This window comes from Delphinus delphis, chromosome 11, assembly GCF_949987515.2.
Source record: "Delphinus delphis chromosome 11, mDelDel1.2, whole genome shotgun sequence".
In the NCBI taxonomy this organism is placed as follows: domain Eukaryota; kingdom Metazoa; phylum Chordata; class Mammalia; order Artiodactyla; family Delphinidae; genus Delphinus; species Delphinus delphis.
In genome coordinates, this window is record NC_082693.1 from 93,399,552 (window position 1) to 93,416,296 (window position 16,745).

Genomic DNA, 16,745 nt, shown 5'->3' on the forward strand with positions numbered 1-16,745 from the left:
AACAGAGCTGGCTTCCTTCCTTTCTAATACTAAGCATTCTTTTAAGAACAATTTTGCACTTAAAAACATTATTCTGAGAAAGGGCTCATGAGCTTCTCCAGGGAGAGAGTAGGTCGCGGTGCCCAGGGCTGTGGCCTTGGGGGCGTGGAGGATGGTGTGCATGCGAGGGAGGGGCTCCAGGGCTCCATGGGAGTGCACACGTGAACGTGTGCACGTGGGTGGTCAGGGGCAGGCAGGGGAGATGTGTGGTGGGGACAAGCCCCCAGGAGGCTGAGGGAGATTGTCATCACCCTCTGTCCAGCCCTCACCTTCTCCGTCTGTGTCTCCACGGAGTGTTTGCTCATGGTTTCTGGAGGGCAGGGACCGTGTCTTCTTTGGGGTTCCCGGAGCCCCTGTGGGCCAGACAGAGGGGACCCTCAGTGAAGAGGGGCTGAATATATGAATAGTGAGTAATGGATGTTAGAAAGGAGAGGAGGGGGAGTTCAGGGTGGGGAGGGAGGCTGCAGATCCCTCTGGTGTAGAAGTCCCTCCTTAGCCTCCTTGATGCCTCCAAGTGACGGGGACCTCACTCCCTCCTGATGCTGCAGACACCCCTGAGCTGCTGCTCCAGGTGGGCCTCTGGGCACAGAGAGGGTCGGATATGCTCTGCCCTTGGAGAGCACAGCCTGGTTGGGGGCGGGAGGCTAGGACAGACCACACCGTCATCAGGGGGACATCCAAGCTGCCGGGAGGGCCCAGGGGAGGCATCCACGCCCACTGCCTAGGACTCCAGGAGGCTCCCCGGCAGTGCACCTTCTTTGTGGATGGGCTCCTGAGGCTGGGGCAGCTCACAGACAGCGGGACCCTGGACCCCCAGGGGCCTTCCCTGCCCTTCTCTTCAGCGATGGCTGAGGTGTGGCGTCTGGTGAGGGTACTTGGCTGGAGCTTCTTTGCTGTGGACCATCCATCCCAGGTTTCCTTCCAAGCTGACGGTCCCAGTTCCCTCACCATTGCCTCCCCCACTCCAGCTGTCTGCACTGGGCACGGAGGCCTGCTGGGCATCTGGGAATCAGAGACTTTGGCCAAATTCAATGAGTTGTCAAATTACAGGGACTCTAAGAAGTGGGCTTGGGGACAGGGACAAGGAAGGGAGAGCTCATTCCTTCTAAGGGATCTCAGCCCACTGAGACTCCATAGCTTATAACCAGAACCAATCAGCCTGGGCAGGGCTGTGTGTCATGTGGGGAGCTCCCTGTTGCTAGAGGCATGTAAGTGGAGAGAGGCCTAGGACCATCTGCCCAGCGGGTCTCTTCGCTTTGTGGAACAATTTTCTGCCTCAGCTCAACAACTGTGACACCTTGGGCAAGTCCTGCAGTCTCTGGACCTTCATTTTCATATCTGTTAAGTGGGTGTGTTGATGTTTGCCGTGCCTGTCTCCCAAGGCTGCCGTGGATTTGGACAGAACAAATCTTTAAACAAAGATGGAATGGAGTGAGGTTCAAATCTGGTTCTGTCCCTTGTTGTGGCCTTGGGCAAGTCTGTGAAACAAGGATGGTACCCTTCTCTTGCAGGGCTGTGGTGCCCCAGCGGGTGCTTGTGTTTTTTTAATTGTTGCATTTTATTTTTCCTTATAGCTGTGATTCATTATTACTTTTTGTTACACTTTTTATTGAGATAAAGTGTGCTTGCAGTAGAGCTCACAAATCTTAACGTCCAGCTCAAGGCATTTTTCCATATACACACACTCCTGTGACCCCACTCAGGCCAAGAAGAACATCTCCAGCCCCGCAAGCTCCCTCACCCCCACCTGCGACGGACTCTCCCCCAGAGTTACCGCCGTTCTGACCTCCTTCCCTACCGGTTTGCTTTGCCTGGGTTTTCACTTCGTGTAATTGGATTCGGACACGCTCTGCTCTTTGGCATCTGGCTCCCGGTGCCAGCGTTACACCTGGCAGCTCCATCCGTGCTGCTGCAGCAGTTTGTTCTTTTTCATCACTGAGTAGTATTCCATCACAAGGACGTACCACAGAGTTTCTCAGCCTCGGCACAGTTGACATTTTGGGCTGGATAATTCTTTGCAGTGGGGCTGCCCTGTGCATTGTAGGGTTTTGAGCAGCATTCCTGGAATCCACCCACCGGGTGCCAAGAGCATCCTTTAAACCCCAGTTGTGACAACCACAAATGTCTCCAGACATGGCCACATGTCCACTGGGGGCCAAAATCATCCCCAGTTGAAATCTCCTGCCGACTCATTCTCCTCTTGACGGACACTTGGGTTGTTCCCAGGTTGGGGCTGTTAAGAATCGCACGTGCCTTTTTGTGGACTTATTTGGGCATTTCTCTGGGGTATGGACCGAGGAGTGGTACAGCTGGATACTAGCATAGGCTTATGTTTAGTTTTTTTTTTTTGCAGTACGCGGGCCTCTCACTGTTGTGGCCTCTCCCATTGCGGAGCACAGGCTCCGGAAGCGCAGGCCCAGCGGCCATGGCTCACGGGCCCAGCCGCTCCGCGGCATGTGGGATCCTCCCGGACCGGGGCACGAACCCGTGTACCCTGCATCGGCAGGCGGACTCTCAACCACTGCACCACCAGGGAAGCCCCCAATGTTTAGTTTTAATAAATGCTGCCAAGCAGCTTTCCAGAGTGGTTGCTGCTCATAAAGACCAGTCGAATGAATGAACGAATGAGTGAATGGATATCCTCTTTAAAGCCCAGGACCTGGAGCATAGTTGACATTCAAAATGGTACCCACTTTTACGACGTGGCCTCACACCACAGCGGGTCCTGGAACATGGACGCACTCTGGACATCTCCCGGGCAGGAGTGAGCCTGGCTCATCTCAGTACAGTGATGCACAGGCCAGGTATACAGCAGGCGCTCCATGGATGCTTGTGAACCTGGCCTCGGAGGACCAAAGAGCTGGCCCGGGAACAGGGATCTGGAACCTCAGGTCTATGAAGGGCCGAGGTCTGCGTGCCCATCCCTGGACTCCCTGGGGATGTATATGGGAGGGATCCTGTATAAGGGCTGGCCCACGAGGATGCAGCTCCCGGCCCCCTTCCTCCACTTGATTTATTTAGACAACTGAGGTGCACCCTGGGAAATGGATCTGATTTCAGATTTGACAAAAATTAAAACAAACTTGGCTGCCCCAGCCAAACCCAGCACTCCCACCCCCCACCCACCTTCCCAGAGCCCCCCAGATTACGGAAACCATGACTGTCAGCTGGGCCTACAGGATGGAGGGTGGTGGTTGCCATGGTAACTGTGCAGGCCTTGGCTCTGGCTCCTGGAGAGGGAGGCTGCCCTGAGGGGCCTGCTGGGGCTTTGGACACTGCCCAGCTGGTCGTTCTTCTCTTTGGGAAGTGGCAGGTTTGAGGGGGCCCCCGGCATTGTGGCTTCCCTGGTGACCCTGTCCTCCCAGATCACACCCCGGCCTTCTTAAGACAGCAGCCAGGCATGGGGTGGAGATGGTACTGATCTAGCTCGGCTCTTACTGGGGGCCTTGAGGCCAGCACCCTCTCCTCACTGGCTTCCCCTCCTGCCATCTCCTGCACACAGGTCCTTCCTTCCCAGCCATGGCGGGGGTGGACTGTCCCCCTTCCTGACCCCGCACTGCTGACCCAGGCCCAGTCGGGAGAAGCCAGTGTGGGCGAGAAGGGAAAAGCAAATACTCCACAGAGCCCATGCCAGTCCAGGCCCTGTGCTTGGGGCCAGAGAGCATGTGGCCGAGAACAGGGGGTTTGGAGTCAACAGAAGCAGGTTCAAATCCTGCCCTTGCCACGTACCAGCCATGTGACCCTGGGTGGCTGTGGCTGGAGCCCTGGAGCCAGCACTGGTGCCTCAGTTTCCTTATCTGTAAAATGGGGGTAACAGTCGTACCTGCCAGCTGGGGGGAGTTGGCTGAAGTTGCAGGGCGACTCTCTGCGTTGCCAGGCCTGAATTGATTGATTGTATTTAAAGGCTGTGAGCGAACGTTCAGCACTTGGAAGACAGCCATTGTCTAAAGGGTTTGTGAAGGAATCTCTTATTCTTACTCAAGGTCATGTTAAGTAAACTGCAGATAACAGCAGCCGGGGATTTTCAGTCCTTTGCTGGTGAGGTGGCTTTTTTATTTTCCCCCCAAAGCCAAAGAATGGGAAACTCTGGACCCTGTTCTAGAAGAGGTTGACAAGGACCGGGCCTTCCCCTGTTGCACACAGATGACAAGCCCCGGGCCTCAGTCCATGGCTACATGGGCTCTGTGTTCTGGGGCCCTGGGAAGAGGGCCTGGACTGGCATGTAAGGTTTAAATGAGATAATACGTGCTGTTTGATGAGAAAGCTCCTTGGCAGACAAACACTCAAGAGCACTTGAGATGTGTTTGCCATCGTTACCATGATCCTGTCGTTAACCTGGTGCTGGGCACACAGCAGGGGCTCAGTAGGTGCGCATTAATTCACTGCTGGGCTCTGAGGCCCCAGTTCTGAGGGCCATAGGAGGCACTGAGAGCAGAGCAGGGGGTGCGGGGAGATGGGCCTGGTCCTAAGGCGGGGCTGGCAGGAGGTGGGGCTGAGATGGGGGCAGGGGTGGAGCTGGGAGGGGAGTGGGGACCTGTGCCTAGTGGCTGCTACACACGCAGATTTTTGGGTAGGGTTTGGAATCCAGCCGTGACTCACGGACCCCTGCGGGCGGGGAGTCTCTTGTCAGAGGGTCACTTCTGATCCAGGCTCGCCGTGTTGCTGGATGCTCTCTGCCCCTCTGTGTCCCCTCTGTGCAGTGGGGGATGGGGTCAGGGGCTCTCTGAGGACCTGGATGGGGTTGTTCTGTGACAAAGGTCACCCAGAGAGGGATGCAAGTCTGGGTGACGAAGTGGGCGAGGGGGCAGGGTCCTAACTGCAGAGCCTCAGGTGCCAGACAGGGGCCCTGAGCCTCGCTGTGGGAGGTAACGCAGGGCCGTTGACAAGCAAGCCACTGCCCTCGTGGAGCTGGCACTCAGGCCCCCTGCCTGCGCTGTTCCCCGGAATCCCTTACCGCCCTCTCTGGGCCTCTGTCCTCCCTCACATTGTCCCAGAGCCCCGGAGCTTTGCCTGATGGCTTTTGGAGCTCCTCCGTGCTTGTGACTAATGATGGCAGCACTGGGCGTTGGGCCAGGCCACCACGTTGCTCAGCCCGCGACCTTTACTCCCTCTGACGCTCTCCGACCCCGCACCATGCGGTCTGGTTTAACTTCAAGGAGGGCTGGTGCCTTTGATCCCCAAGCCAGTGGCGAGCGTGTCAGGAACCACGGGCAGCGATGCCAGCTCTGGCCTGACTTCTGAGCCTCATGGGCTCCTGGAAAGGGCCCAGGCTGTGCCACCTGGGATTTCCCCCAGCGCCTCGGGGCAGGGCTGAGACTGTCCGTCTCTGAGTGTCTGAAGCTGAGCAATCTGGAGGTGAAGCCCCTTCGAGGGATGAGCCACAGAGGCACCCCCGTGGCGGCGGCTCCCGCACCACTAAGTCAGACCTTACTGACTGTGTGACCTTGGACAGGTCACTCCAGCTCTCCAGACTGTTTCTCCACCTGCCCCAGTGGGCTGTGATGAGCGTTGGGGCCATGCCCCTAGGGGCCTGGCATACAGTAGTCGTGATCAGTGCCAAGTTCATTACTGTGATACGAGCTAGACCAGGTGGGTGTGAGCACTTCCGGAGAGGGCGCTGAGCCACCGCTCTGTGCGTGGGGAAAGGTGCTTCAAGGGCAGCTTCAAGAAGAGGTGACAAATGACCTGGGCTGTCACCTGAAGGATGAGTAGGAGTTTGCCTAGTAAAGATGGTAGAAGAAAATACATGCAAAGCGTATGCTTGGGGACAGCAAGAAGTGCAATGCATGCGAAGGCTGGTGGGAGGTAAGGCCAGAAGAGTTCAGTGAGGTCAGAAAGCAGGAGGCCTTGAGTGTCAGACCAGGGAAGGTGATGGAGAGCCATGGAAGCTTTCTGAACAGGGGAGAGGTAGCCTCAGAGCTGTGCTTCAGACACATGAATCTGGCGGAGATGAAATAGCTTGGGGGCAAGGAAAGCAGGCTCTGGTTTTGTATCCCAGCTCTGCCTTTTCCCAGCTGGGGTCCTTGGGCAAATTGTGTTCCCTTTTGTGACTCAGTTTCCTCACTTGTAAATGGGGCTTATAACAGTGCTGGAGGATTAAATGAAGTGACACTTGCAAAGAGCTCGGATAGTGTTGGCCACACAGCAAGCGCCTGGGGATTGTGTGCAGGGCAGATTGGAGGGGCAGAGACCAGAGCTGGAAGCTATCGGGGAGACTGTGCAGGGTCCAGGTGAGAGACGCTGAGGATGGGCTGGGGCCTCAGGGAGGGGTGGTGAAGACACAGGCAGAGATGGGCCCTCCGTTACAGAGGAGAGCAGGCCTGGTGTGAACCTCAGCACCAGTGCTTTCCAGCTGTGTGACCTAGGAGAGGCCCCTTGTTTCTCTAAGTCTCAGTTTTCCTCATCTGTAAAATGGGCCTGCTGACCTCCACTGCTCAGGGCCTTGGTGAGGAAGAAGTGGGAGTGCCAGGAAGACACCTGCCAAGTGCACTTTGAACATGAAACTGGCGGGAAGGGCAGAGGGAGCAGAAGAGGTGGCTGGAAGGAGAGCGAGCACAACAGGCAGGGGGGAAAGGCAAGGGGGTGGGGGACGTTCGCTGGTAATTAGAACTTTTGAACTTCAAAAAACTTAATTAATGATGAAGCTGCTGCTGGAGCGATGCTCAGGCTAGAAGGGGGCCCTGGCAGCGACTGACGTTAATTACAGGCTGTGGCAGGAGAGTGACAGAGGTTTGGGGGGGGGCAGGAAGGAGCAGGGCTGGGGCGAGGAGGGTCTGAGGGGAAGGCGGGAGGGAAGGCAGCATCCCAAGGTGAGCAAGGGCCGGGGATGGGAGGGAGTTCGTTGCCAAGGAAACCAGGTCAGTCTTCCATCAGGCAAGAGGTACGCCCCGCCCCCTGCACTGGATGGGGTCTGGCTAGGGGTCTGGCCTCCATAGCTACATCTGAGCTCAGGGCAAGGGCTTTGAAATTGATGGTCCAGGGCTTTCATTTGAGGACACTCAAGAATCTTGGGCGTCAGAGTGGGCAGCGCCTAGAGAGATTGACTGAATCACAACAGACATTTACTGAACTCCTCCTAGATGCCTGTCCCTGTCAGGGCTGTGAATGTAACCCCCCGGCCCCCTGGAATGTCGGTTCTAGTAGTCGATAAAGACCATGAGCATATCAGCAAGATAACTTATGAATGACCCAGGCCCTCAGGTCCCTTCGAGCTCTGCCCCCCCCCCCCAACCCCGGTTCTAGGACTCTAGGTGGATTGGGAGGGGTGGGGCTGAACATCAGTGGGCTGTGTTCTAAGACTGGGCAGGAGCCAGTCAGGAAGGAGGAGGGTGTTAGTGAGGAGAGCGGCCTGGCCTGGGGAGCCCACTCGTCTGGGTCCAAGCACGTGCCCCTGAGGCCCTGCCCAAGGCTGGTGGCTGCAGGAGACCTTCTGCCTGGACAGGCCCGAGGCGGCTGAGCCCCACCCCGCCTGGTGCAGGGACTGGGGAGGGCCTAGGCACAGACGTGCCTGAGTCTGGTCATGAGTTGTAACGCAGCCACAGGAGAGGAGAGAAGGACAGGGTGTCCAGCCAATCTCAGCCACACTGGGCGGGCCCTCTGCAGGCTTCAGCTCCAGGGGTCGGGCAGAGATGGCGGGGCCGTGGGTTGTGGAGACGAAGGACGGTCAGAGAAGGGAGGCAAAGACAGTCAGAGGGAGGTGGTCAGAGACAGGGCGGCTGGGGTGGTCCGGAGATGGCTCGCCAGCTGGGCCTCTGGGGACCTCTCCCTTTCTGGGTCTGAGGGGAACTCCCAGGCTGGGGCAAGGCGGTGGGGCGTCCTGGCAGGCGGTGGCTTGGTGGGGTTTGGGTTCCCTGGCGGATTTGGCACGTGTGGCCCTGTCTGTTGTGAGAGGGGTGGGCCGGCTCCAAGGCCTCCAAGGTCTTTGAAAATGTGGGCGTTGACCCATCAGGGGAGGCACCTGTAGGGAAATGGGGTGGCCCTGTGTTTGTGGTGGGTGGTGCACACGGTCCCCCAGCGGTTTTGTCCTTGACTTGTGCGCACGTGGTTTGAATGTATCAGCATGCTGGTGATCCTGCTGAACTGCGTGACACTTGGCATGTACCAGCCGTGCGACGACATGGACTGCCTGTCAGAACGCTGCAAGATCCTACAGGTGAGGCCGGCTGCCATGCCCCACCCCTCCTGCCATGCCCCGCCCATTCTCACCATGCCCCGCCCATTCTCGCCATGCCCCGCCCCACCCTGCCCAGCCACATCTTCACCACGTGGCCTGCCCTCTCTCTTGTCCTCTTCCTCCTCACTCCCAGCTGGTCTTACCCGTTTCCCTTCCATCCTCTCTATCTCGAGGTCTCTGCCCTAGTCCACGCGCCCTTTATCTCCCACCGTCAGCTTCCTCCTGTTCTCCCCACCCCTACCCCCCATCCAGTAAAGCACAAGTGACTGGACTCTCCCTGCAGAAAGCCTGCCCTTTGCTCCCAGTGCTCATGGAATAAAGGCCAAGCTCCATAACTCTGTCTATGCCTTTAGGAGTGGCCTCCTGGACCTCTCCTGTTCTCATCTCACCGAGGTTCCAGATGGAGGCCTGACGTTTGGCCCCTGTGGCACACGTACACCCATAGTGCAGGGTGTTAGGTTTATACCCATTTTACAGATGTGTAAACATCCAATTCTGTCTCCCTGAGAAAGTCAGATTCCTCCTGGGAGGAATTGCCCTCTGCTTCCTGTGTTCCCACAGGACTCAGCAGTTTCCAAGCAGCCCAAAGCCTCAGGTTCCCTTGGGGCACTAGTCAAAGATCCAGACCCCTGACCCATCCCAAACCGGTAGAATTAGAATCTCTGGGGTGGGTCTGGGGTCCAAGTGGGTAACATGCTCCTCAGCGAGCCCCAGGGCCCTGGGTAGAGTGAGAACCAGTTAGCCTCGGTGGATACTAGGCTGGCTTCCCTACCAGGTGGTGAGTTTACCGAGCACTCGCCTCTGTGTCCCCAGCACCCAGCCTGTGTGCTGCCCACAGAAGGTGCTCAGCACCCACTTGTTGAATTGACTGTAGCCCTCATTGATCTTGGGAAGAGGAAGTCCACCTAGGCCCCGTCCTCAGGAAATATACACTCACCTGAGCCCATGACTAGGGACATACTGGGAGCCTCCTTTCTGAGGGGATGAAGGCAGCACTGAGACCTGTGCCCACTGGGGTGTCAGGCCTGTCTTGAGAAAGCTCCTTCCATGTAGGTTTTGGAGTCAGATAGACCCGAGTGTCATTTCTGGTCTGCCATTCACTGCTGTGTGACCTGTGGCAAGTCACTTAAACAATCTGGCCTCCAGTTTCCTCATCTGTAAAATGGGAGCATTCATGGGGTCATTGTGAGAATCGAAGAGGTCAAGTGTCTAGCCCAGGGCATGGCGATTATCAGGTAGACCCCCTTTGCCCCACTCCCATCTGGGTCCCTTGTCATTACGCTTGCGTTTAGGGAACAAATAGAGTGGGCTGGATGACCCTGGGCAAGCTCATTCCCCATTCTGGGCCTCAGTCTCCTCGTCTGTGAAATGACTCCATTGGATGAGGATCTCTGAGGTTCTCTCCCTGCCTCGGAGAAGAAGTTTCCAGGTCTTTCCCTGGCCCCTCGTGTCCGTGCCCACGTTCACACCTCGCAGCATGGCTCTGACCCTGGGTCCTGCTCCAGAGCCTCATGCTGTCCCTTGCTTCTTCCCTTCCTCCTGCCCCTGCAGGTCTTTGATGACTTCATCTTTGTCTTCTTTGCCATGGAAATGGTGCTCAAGATGGTGGCCCTGGGCATTTTTGGCAAGAAGTGCTACCTTGGGGACACATGGAACCGACTGGATTTCTTCATTGTCATGGCAGGGTAGGTCCTAGCCTCTGGTACATGCCAGACATAATTTGAATAATCCCTGGGGCTTCTTGGTAATATTGATGAAGCTGTGTGGTATTGTCTGGGTCCTTCCTGGATGCCTGCAAAGAAAGGAATTATGTCCCTTCCCTGAATGGCCTGGACAGACAGACATTCATACCTCCCCATTCGGGTAAATCATGTGTCTTCCTGCACTGTCAGCTGATACTGGGTCTGTTTTATACTAACTACGACCTTGAGAAAGCCACTTAACCTCTCTAAGCCTCAGTTTCCTCATCTGTGAAATGGAGATAATATAATGAATAGTAGCTACATCAAAGTGAACACCCAATAAATGTTAGCTATTATTACTTAAAATATTTATTTGTTTTTTTGGCTGTGCACACGGGAGCTCCGTTGCCGCGTGCAGGATCTTTAGTTGAGGCATGCGGGATCTTTAGTTGCGGCATGCGGGTTCTAGTTCCCTTACCAGGGATCGAACCTGGGCCCCCTGCACTGGGAGCATGGAGTCTTAACCACTGGACCACCAGGGAAATCGCAGCTATTATTATTATTATATCAATCTAGATCACTCGGCAAGTCAGAGATCCAGCACAGACTCAAGTACTGTCTGACTCCAAACTGTGGTTATTTCTGCCAAGACTTAAGCTACAGTCAGAGAGAGGCCAGGTGACAACTCAGCTTGTTTGGAGCATTTTGGACTCTGCTCTGTGCCTTGTCCTTGCTTTCCTGGGTCAAACCAGGCTGGTGGCCCATTCACACATTCATCCAACAGCCAGGGGTTGACTGAGCTCCTACTAAGGGTCAGCACTGTCCTTGATGTGGGGTATGGAGGATGGCAAACCCAGACATAGGCCTTGTCCTTCCCAACTACCGTCTGGAAAGAGGCATCCAGCAGCCACATGGGTGAACGTGCCGCACGCTGAGACCAGAGCTCTGGGAAAATGTTATGATTTTCTGAGAGCATTTCTGGGCCAGGCTGCAGGCTCGGGAGCTTGAGGACTTGCCTGAGGAGGTGACACACACATAAGAGCTGAAGGATGAGCAGGTGTTAACCATGCCCAGTAATGGTCAATATGGCAGAGGTGAGAAGGGGGGAGACAAAAAGGCTGGAGGCCCACGAGTGTGTGTGTGAATGTATACACGTGTCAGTATCTGTGAGAGCATGTACATTTGCATATGTGTGCATGCCAGCATACGTGTGTGATGCCCTTGAGAAGGGGCAGGGAGGGTGGCCAGGCACATGGCTGAGATGGGGAATTGCTATCACCAAGTATATGCTGAATTCCACAGATGAGTCCTGAAGGGCAGCGGTTCACTCACTGGTGTTCTTTAGAATGTGGCAGCTCTTCTGAGTATCCTTTCCTCAGAGCTGTATTCAGTTTCACAACCACATTATCAGCGATGATTTAGACCAAACTAGAGGTTAATGCTGGGATTCCTATGCTGGGAGATGTGTCACCCGTTTGTCAAATTCTTCATTCTCATTTTGGTTTGGCTGGAGGACATCCTTAAGTAGTTTTTTTTAAAAAGAAAAGGTGTTTGATAGTGCCGTCTTTCAGTCTTGCCTGTCCAAACATATATTCCTTTGATCTTTGTGGGTGAAGGGCAGTTTTTGTCTGTACTGTTCTAGAGTCATAGTTTTTCTCCCTCAGAACCCTGCCCATGATACCAGCAATCAACACCATAGTATTGCAGCTGAGGCCACTATAGATCTGGTTCTTTTTTCTTGGGAGACAGCCTGCTTTTTCCTTGCTAGAAGCTTGTAGGTTTTCTCCTCACCTTCAGAATTCAGAGATTTCACAAGGGCAGGTGTAAGTGAAGAACTGCTCCCTGTGGGGCCTTTTGGAACTCAAGACTCTTGTATTCCTTCAAGTCAGAAAAAAAAGTCTTCTGTATCTTCTTTGGTGATTGCCCATCCTTCTCTGCTCTCTCCTGGAATTCCCAGTAAGCGATTATTTCCCTCCTCTATTCTCTGCATTTTTCCTCATTTCTCTCACAGATTTCATCTGTACTTGGAGAGAATTCCTTGACTCGGCCTTCTGAATCACTAACGATGTCCTTTTCTCCATTTACTGCCCCTAATGGAAGCGTTCCTCTCCTCTGTGTCTTTTTAATTCCCAGGATTGCTTCTGGCTCTTGAATTTATTTTTCAGAGCAGCTTATTTTAATGGATGCATTATTCGCTCGTATCTCTTTATAGATACAAGCCAGCCTTCTTAAAAGTCCTTTCCTGATCCTAAAGTCAAAGTGTAATTTCCAAAAAGTTAAAAAAAAAATTACCCTCACACAAATCTTAGAAGGAACCTGTATCACAGATTTATCCAACTCATTAATGAGGAACAAGCAGGATGGTAATCAGCAGAATTAGGAAGACAGGCACTGGAGAAAAAATGTGGGAATAAGAGGCAGTTAGAATCAAAGCTGGCTAACAGCCTTATAAGGTCATAAAACATAACCTTTGGGGTTATCTTTCATATTGGGCAGAAATCACTTACATGTTTGATAGAATTCACCTGTGAAGCTATCTGGTCCTGGACTTTTGTTTGTTGGAAGATTTTTAATCACAGTTTCAATTTCATTACTTGTGATTGGTCTGTTCATATTTTCTATTTCTTCCTGGTTCAGTCTTGGAAGGTTATACCTTTCTAAGAATTTGTCCAATTCTTCCAGGTTTTCCATTTTATTGGCATAGAGTTGCTTGTAGCAGTCTCTTAGGATGCTTTGTATTTCTGCGGTGTCTGTTGTAACTTCTCCTTTTTCATTTCTAAGTTTATTGATTTGAGTCCTCTCCATCTTTTTCTTGATGAGTCTGGCAAATGGTTTATCAATTTTGTTTATCTTCTCAAAGAACCAGCTTTTAGTTTTATTGATCTTTGCTATTGTTTTCTTTGTTTCTATTTCATTTATTTCTGCTCTGATCTTTATGATTTCTTTCCTTCTGCTAACTTTGGGTTTTGTTTGTTCTTCTTTCTCTAGTTCCTTTAGGTGTAAGGTTAGATTGTTTATTTGAGATTTTTCTTGTTTCTTGAGGTAGGCTTGTATAGCTATAAACTTCCCTCTTAGAACTGCTTTTGCTGCATCCCATAGGTTTTGGATCATCATGTTTTCATTGTCATTTGTCTCTAGGTAGTTTTTGACTTCCTCTTTGATTTCTTCAGTGATCTCTTGGTTATTTAGTAACGTATTGTTTAGCCTCCATGTGTTTGTGTTTTTTACATTTTTTTCTCTGTAATTCATTTCTGATCTCATAGCGTTGTGGCCAGAAAAGATGCTTGATATGATTTCAATTTTCTTAAATTTACTGAGGCTTGATTTGTGACCCAAGATGTGATCTATCCTGGAGAATGTTCTGTGCACGTTTGAGAAGAAAGTGTAATCTGCTGTTTTTGGATTGGAATGTCCCATAAATATCAATTAAATCTATCTGGTCTATCGTGTCATTTAAAGCTTCTGTTTCCTTATTTATTTTCATTTTGGATGATCTGTCCATTGGGGTAAGTGAGGTGTTAAAGTCCCCCACTATTATTGTGTTACTGTCAATTTCCTCTTTTATAGCTGCTAGCAGTTGCCTTATGTATTGAGGTGCTACTATGTTGGGTGCATATATATTTATAATTGTTTTATCTTCTTCTTGGATCGATCCCTTGATCATTATGTAGTGTCCTTCCTTGTCTCTTGTAACATTCTTTATTTTAAAGTCTATTTTATCTGATATGAGTATTGCTACTCCAGCTTTCTTTTGATTTCCATTTGCATGGAATATCTTTTTCCATCCCCTCACTTTCAGTCTGTATGTGTCCCTAGGTCTGAAGTGGGTTTCTTGTAGACAGCATATATACGAATCTTATTTTTGTATCCATTCAGCAAGCCTGTGTCTTTTGGTTGGAGCATTTAATCCATTCACGTTTAAGGTAATTATCAATATGTATGTTCCTATGACCATTTTCTTAATTGTTTTGGACTTGTTTTTGTAGGTCCTTTGCTTCTCTTGTGTTTCCCACTTAGAGAAGTTCCTTTAGCATTTGCTGTAGAGCTGGTTTGGTGGTGCTGAATTCTCTTAGCTTCTGCTTGTCTGTAAAGCTTTTGATTTCTCCATTGAATCTGAATGAGATCCTTGCCAGGTAGAGTAATCTTGGTTGTAGGTTCTTCCCTTTCATCACTTTAAGTATATCATGTCACTCCCTTCTGGCTTGTAGAGTTTCTGCTGAGAAATCAGCTGTTAACCTTATGGGAGTTCCCTTGTATGTTATTTGTCGTTTTTCCCTTGCTGCTTTCAATACTTTGTCTTTAATTTTCGCCAGTTTGATTACTATGTGTCTCGGCGTGTTTCTCCTTGGGTTTATCCTGTATGGGACTCGCTGCGCTTCCTGGACTTGGGTGGCTATTTCCTTTTCCACGTTAGGGAAGTTTTTGAATATAATCTCTTCAAATATTTTCTCTCGTCCTTTCTCTCTCTCTCTCCTTCTGGGACCCCTATAATGCAAACGTTGTTGCGTTTAATGTTGTCCCAGAGGTCTCTTAGGCTGTCTTCATTTCTTTTCATTCTTTTTTCTTTATTCTCTTCCGCAGCAGTGAATTCCACCATTCTGTCTTCCAGGTCACTTACCCATTCTTCTGCCTCAGTTATTCTGCTATTGATTCCTTCTAGTGTAGTTTTCATTTCAGTTATTGTATTGTTCATCTCTGTTTGTTTGTTCTTTAATTCTTCTAGGTGTTTGTTAAACATTTCTTGCATCTTCTCGATCTTTGCCTCTATTCTTTTTCTGAGGTCCTGGATCATCTTCACTATCATTATTCTGAATTCTTTTTCTGGAAGGTTGCCTATCTCCACTTCATTTAGTTGTTTTTTGGGGTTTTATCTTGTTCCTTCATCTGGTACATAGCCCTCTGCCTTTTCATCTTGTCTGTCTTTCTGTGAATGTGGTTTTTGTTCCACAGTCTGCAGGATTGTAGTTCTTCTTGCTTCTGCTGTCTTCCCTCTCAGAAATCACTTACAAATATTTCTGAGTTTACATGTAATTGCACAGCAGCCAAATTGTTAATTAATGGTAAAGAGTGAATCAAACAAAGGTATATTCCCCTAGATGATGAAATAATCCTTAGATAGGTCTGTTAAATAATGCTCTAAATGACACTGTGAGAAATACTGCCCTCCCTTTGCTGTATTTCCATGTTTTAGGATAATTTTTCTTAACTCCTGTTTCAGGGAAGTCTTTTTTTTTTAAGTCAGTACTGCATGATTTATTTATTTATTTATTTTGGCTGTGCTGGGTCTTCGTTGCTGTGCACGGGCTTTCTCTAGTTGCAGTGAGCAGGGGCTACTCTCCTTCGCGGTGCGCAGGCTTCTCATTGCGGTGGCTTCTCTTGTTGCGGAGCACGGGCTCTAGGCACACGGGCTTCAGTATTGCAGCCTGTGGGCTCAGTAGTTGTGGCACACGGGCCCCAGAGCACATTGGCTTCAGTAGTTGCGGCGCATGGGCTCAGTAATTGTGGCTTGTGGGCTCTAGAGCTTGGGCTCAGTTGCCCCGCAGCATGTGGGATCTTCCCGGACCAGGAATTGAACCGGCGTCCCCTGCGTTGGAAGGCAGATTCTTAACCATTGGACCGCCAAGGAGGTGCCCCCACTCCGCCCTTTTGACTTGAAGAGTCTCCTCTATTGCTTAGTGACTCCCCCTCGCCGTCTGCTCATATTTATAAATAAAGACAAGGAAGATCTAAGCTGGGCAGAGTGAGGAGCTGGCCTGGCTTCAGCACTGTGGCGAGGTCTCCGTTTGATGTCTTCTCTTGGTCCTTGGGGTGGGGTCCACTGGCCAGTATCCTCCTGAGAGTCAGGGAGGGCTGGGTGCATATGGAGTCCCCTAGGGCCCCATGCTTGCTTTAATGCTCTGCTTTCACCATTTTGAAACTCTTAATACGTTTTGAACAAGCGGCCCTACGTTTTCGCTTAGCACTGGGCCCTGCAAATTACGTAGCCAGTCCTGGCTTAGGGGGCGGGTTCAATGAAGACATTTTGTGAGTCACGAACAGCCCCGTGTGGGATGCTGGGAGCTCTGGTGACCCAGACCTACCCCTGTCCTGGGTCCTTCCTGTCCTTTGTGCCTAGGGATGGTGTGGGTGCAGAGGGCAGGATGGGAAGCCGCAAGCCTGGACTCCAGAGCCCAACCCCGCCCCCCCAGTCCCACCCAAGCTCGCAGCTATAAATGTCCTGTTTCCCGAGTAACCGGCCTGTCATCCCGAGGCTGATTTCTTCCTTCCTGCTCCTCCTCTTCCCCAAATTACTGGCTCCCTCTTCAAGCGATGGAGGTTCTGTACCCCTGTACTGGAAGGTTCCTTAGAGGTCAGAGCCTTCACCTCCACGTCCATTCGGCCCCTGCTTGTGTGCTGCCACTGGGGGCAACTCACAAGGCAGCCGATTGCAAACTGGGACAGCCTAATGTGCTAGGAAGTTCTTTCACGAAGCTGAAATTTGTCTTCCGGTAGCTCCCACCTGATGGGACCATTCATTCACTTACTCATTCACAAAATCAGCATTTATTGAGCACCTACTACACGCCAGGTGCTGTGCAGCGGGGACACGAGAGGAACAAGACAGATGCTGCTGTGATTTCATGGAGCTCCCGATTTAGAAAATGGATACAAAACAGATAATAAAGTTCTAAATAACTTCGAAATTGGGACCAATGTTGTTGCAAAGAAGTATAGAAGGGCCATGAGGGTGTGGAATGGGGGCCTGATTTAGATGGCGGGGGAGGGTTAGTATACGGCTTCCTGAGGAAGAGAGGCTGGGCCGGGGGCGGGGTGGGGAGGGGTGTGTGCAAGAGCTGACCAGGCAGGGGGTG

General features: G+C 51.6%; 1 protein-coding gene across 1 annotated transcript in view; it reads left to right on the forward strand.

Annotated features, from left to right (window-relative positions):
* The window catches only part of CACNA1I (calcium voltage-gated channel subunit alpha1 I), a 106,816-nt gene that overhangs the window by 9,855 nt on the left and 80,216 nt on the right, over positions 1-16,745 (forward strand). The window contains exons 2-3 of the mRNA XM_060023965.2: positions 8,080-8,191; positions 9,764-9,897. Of these exons, the coding sequence (XP_059879948.1) occupies positions 8,080-8,191; positions 9,764-9,897 (246 nt within the window). The remainder of the gene's footprint in view (positions 1-8,079; positions 8,192-9,763; positions 9,898-16,745) is intronic.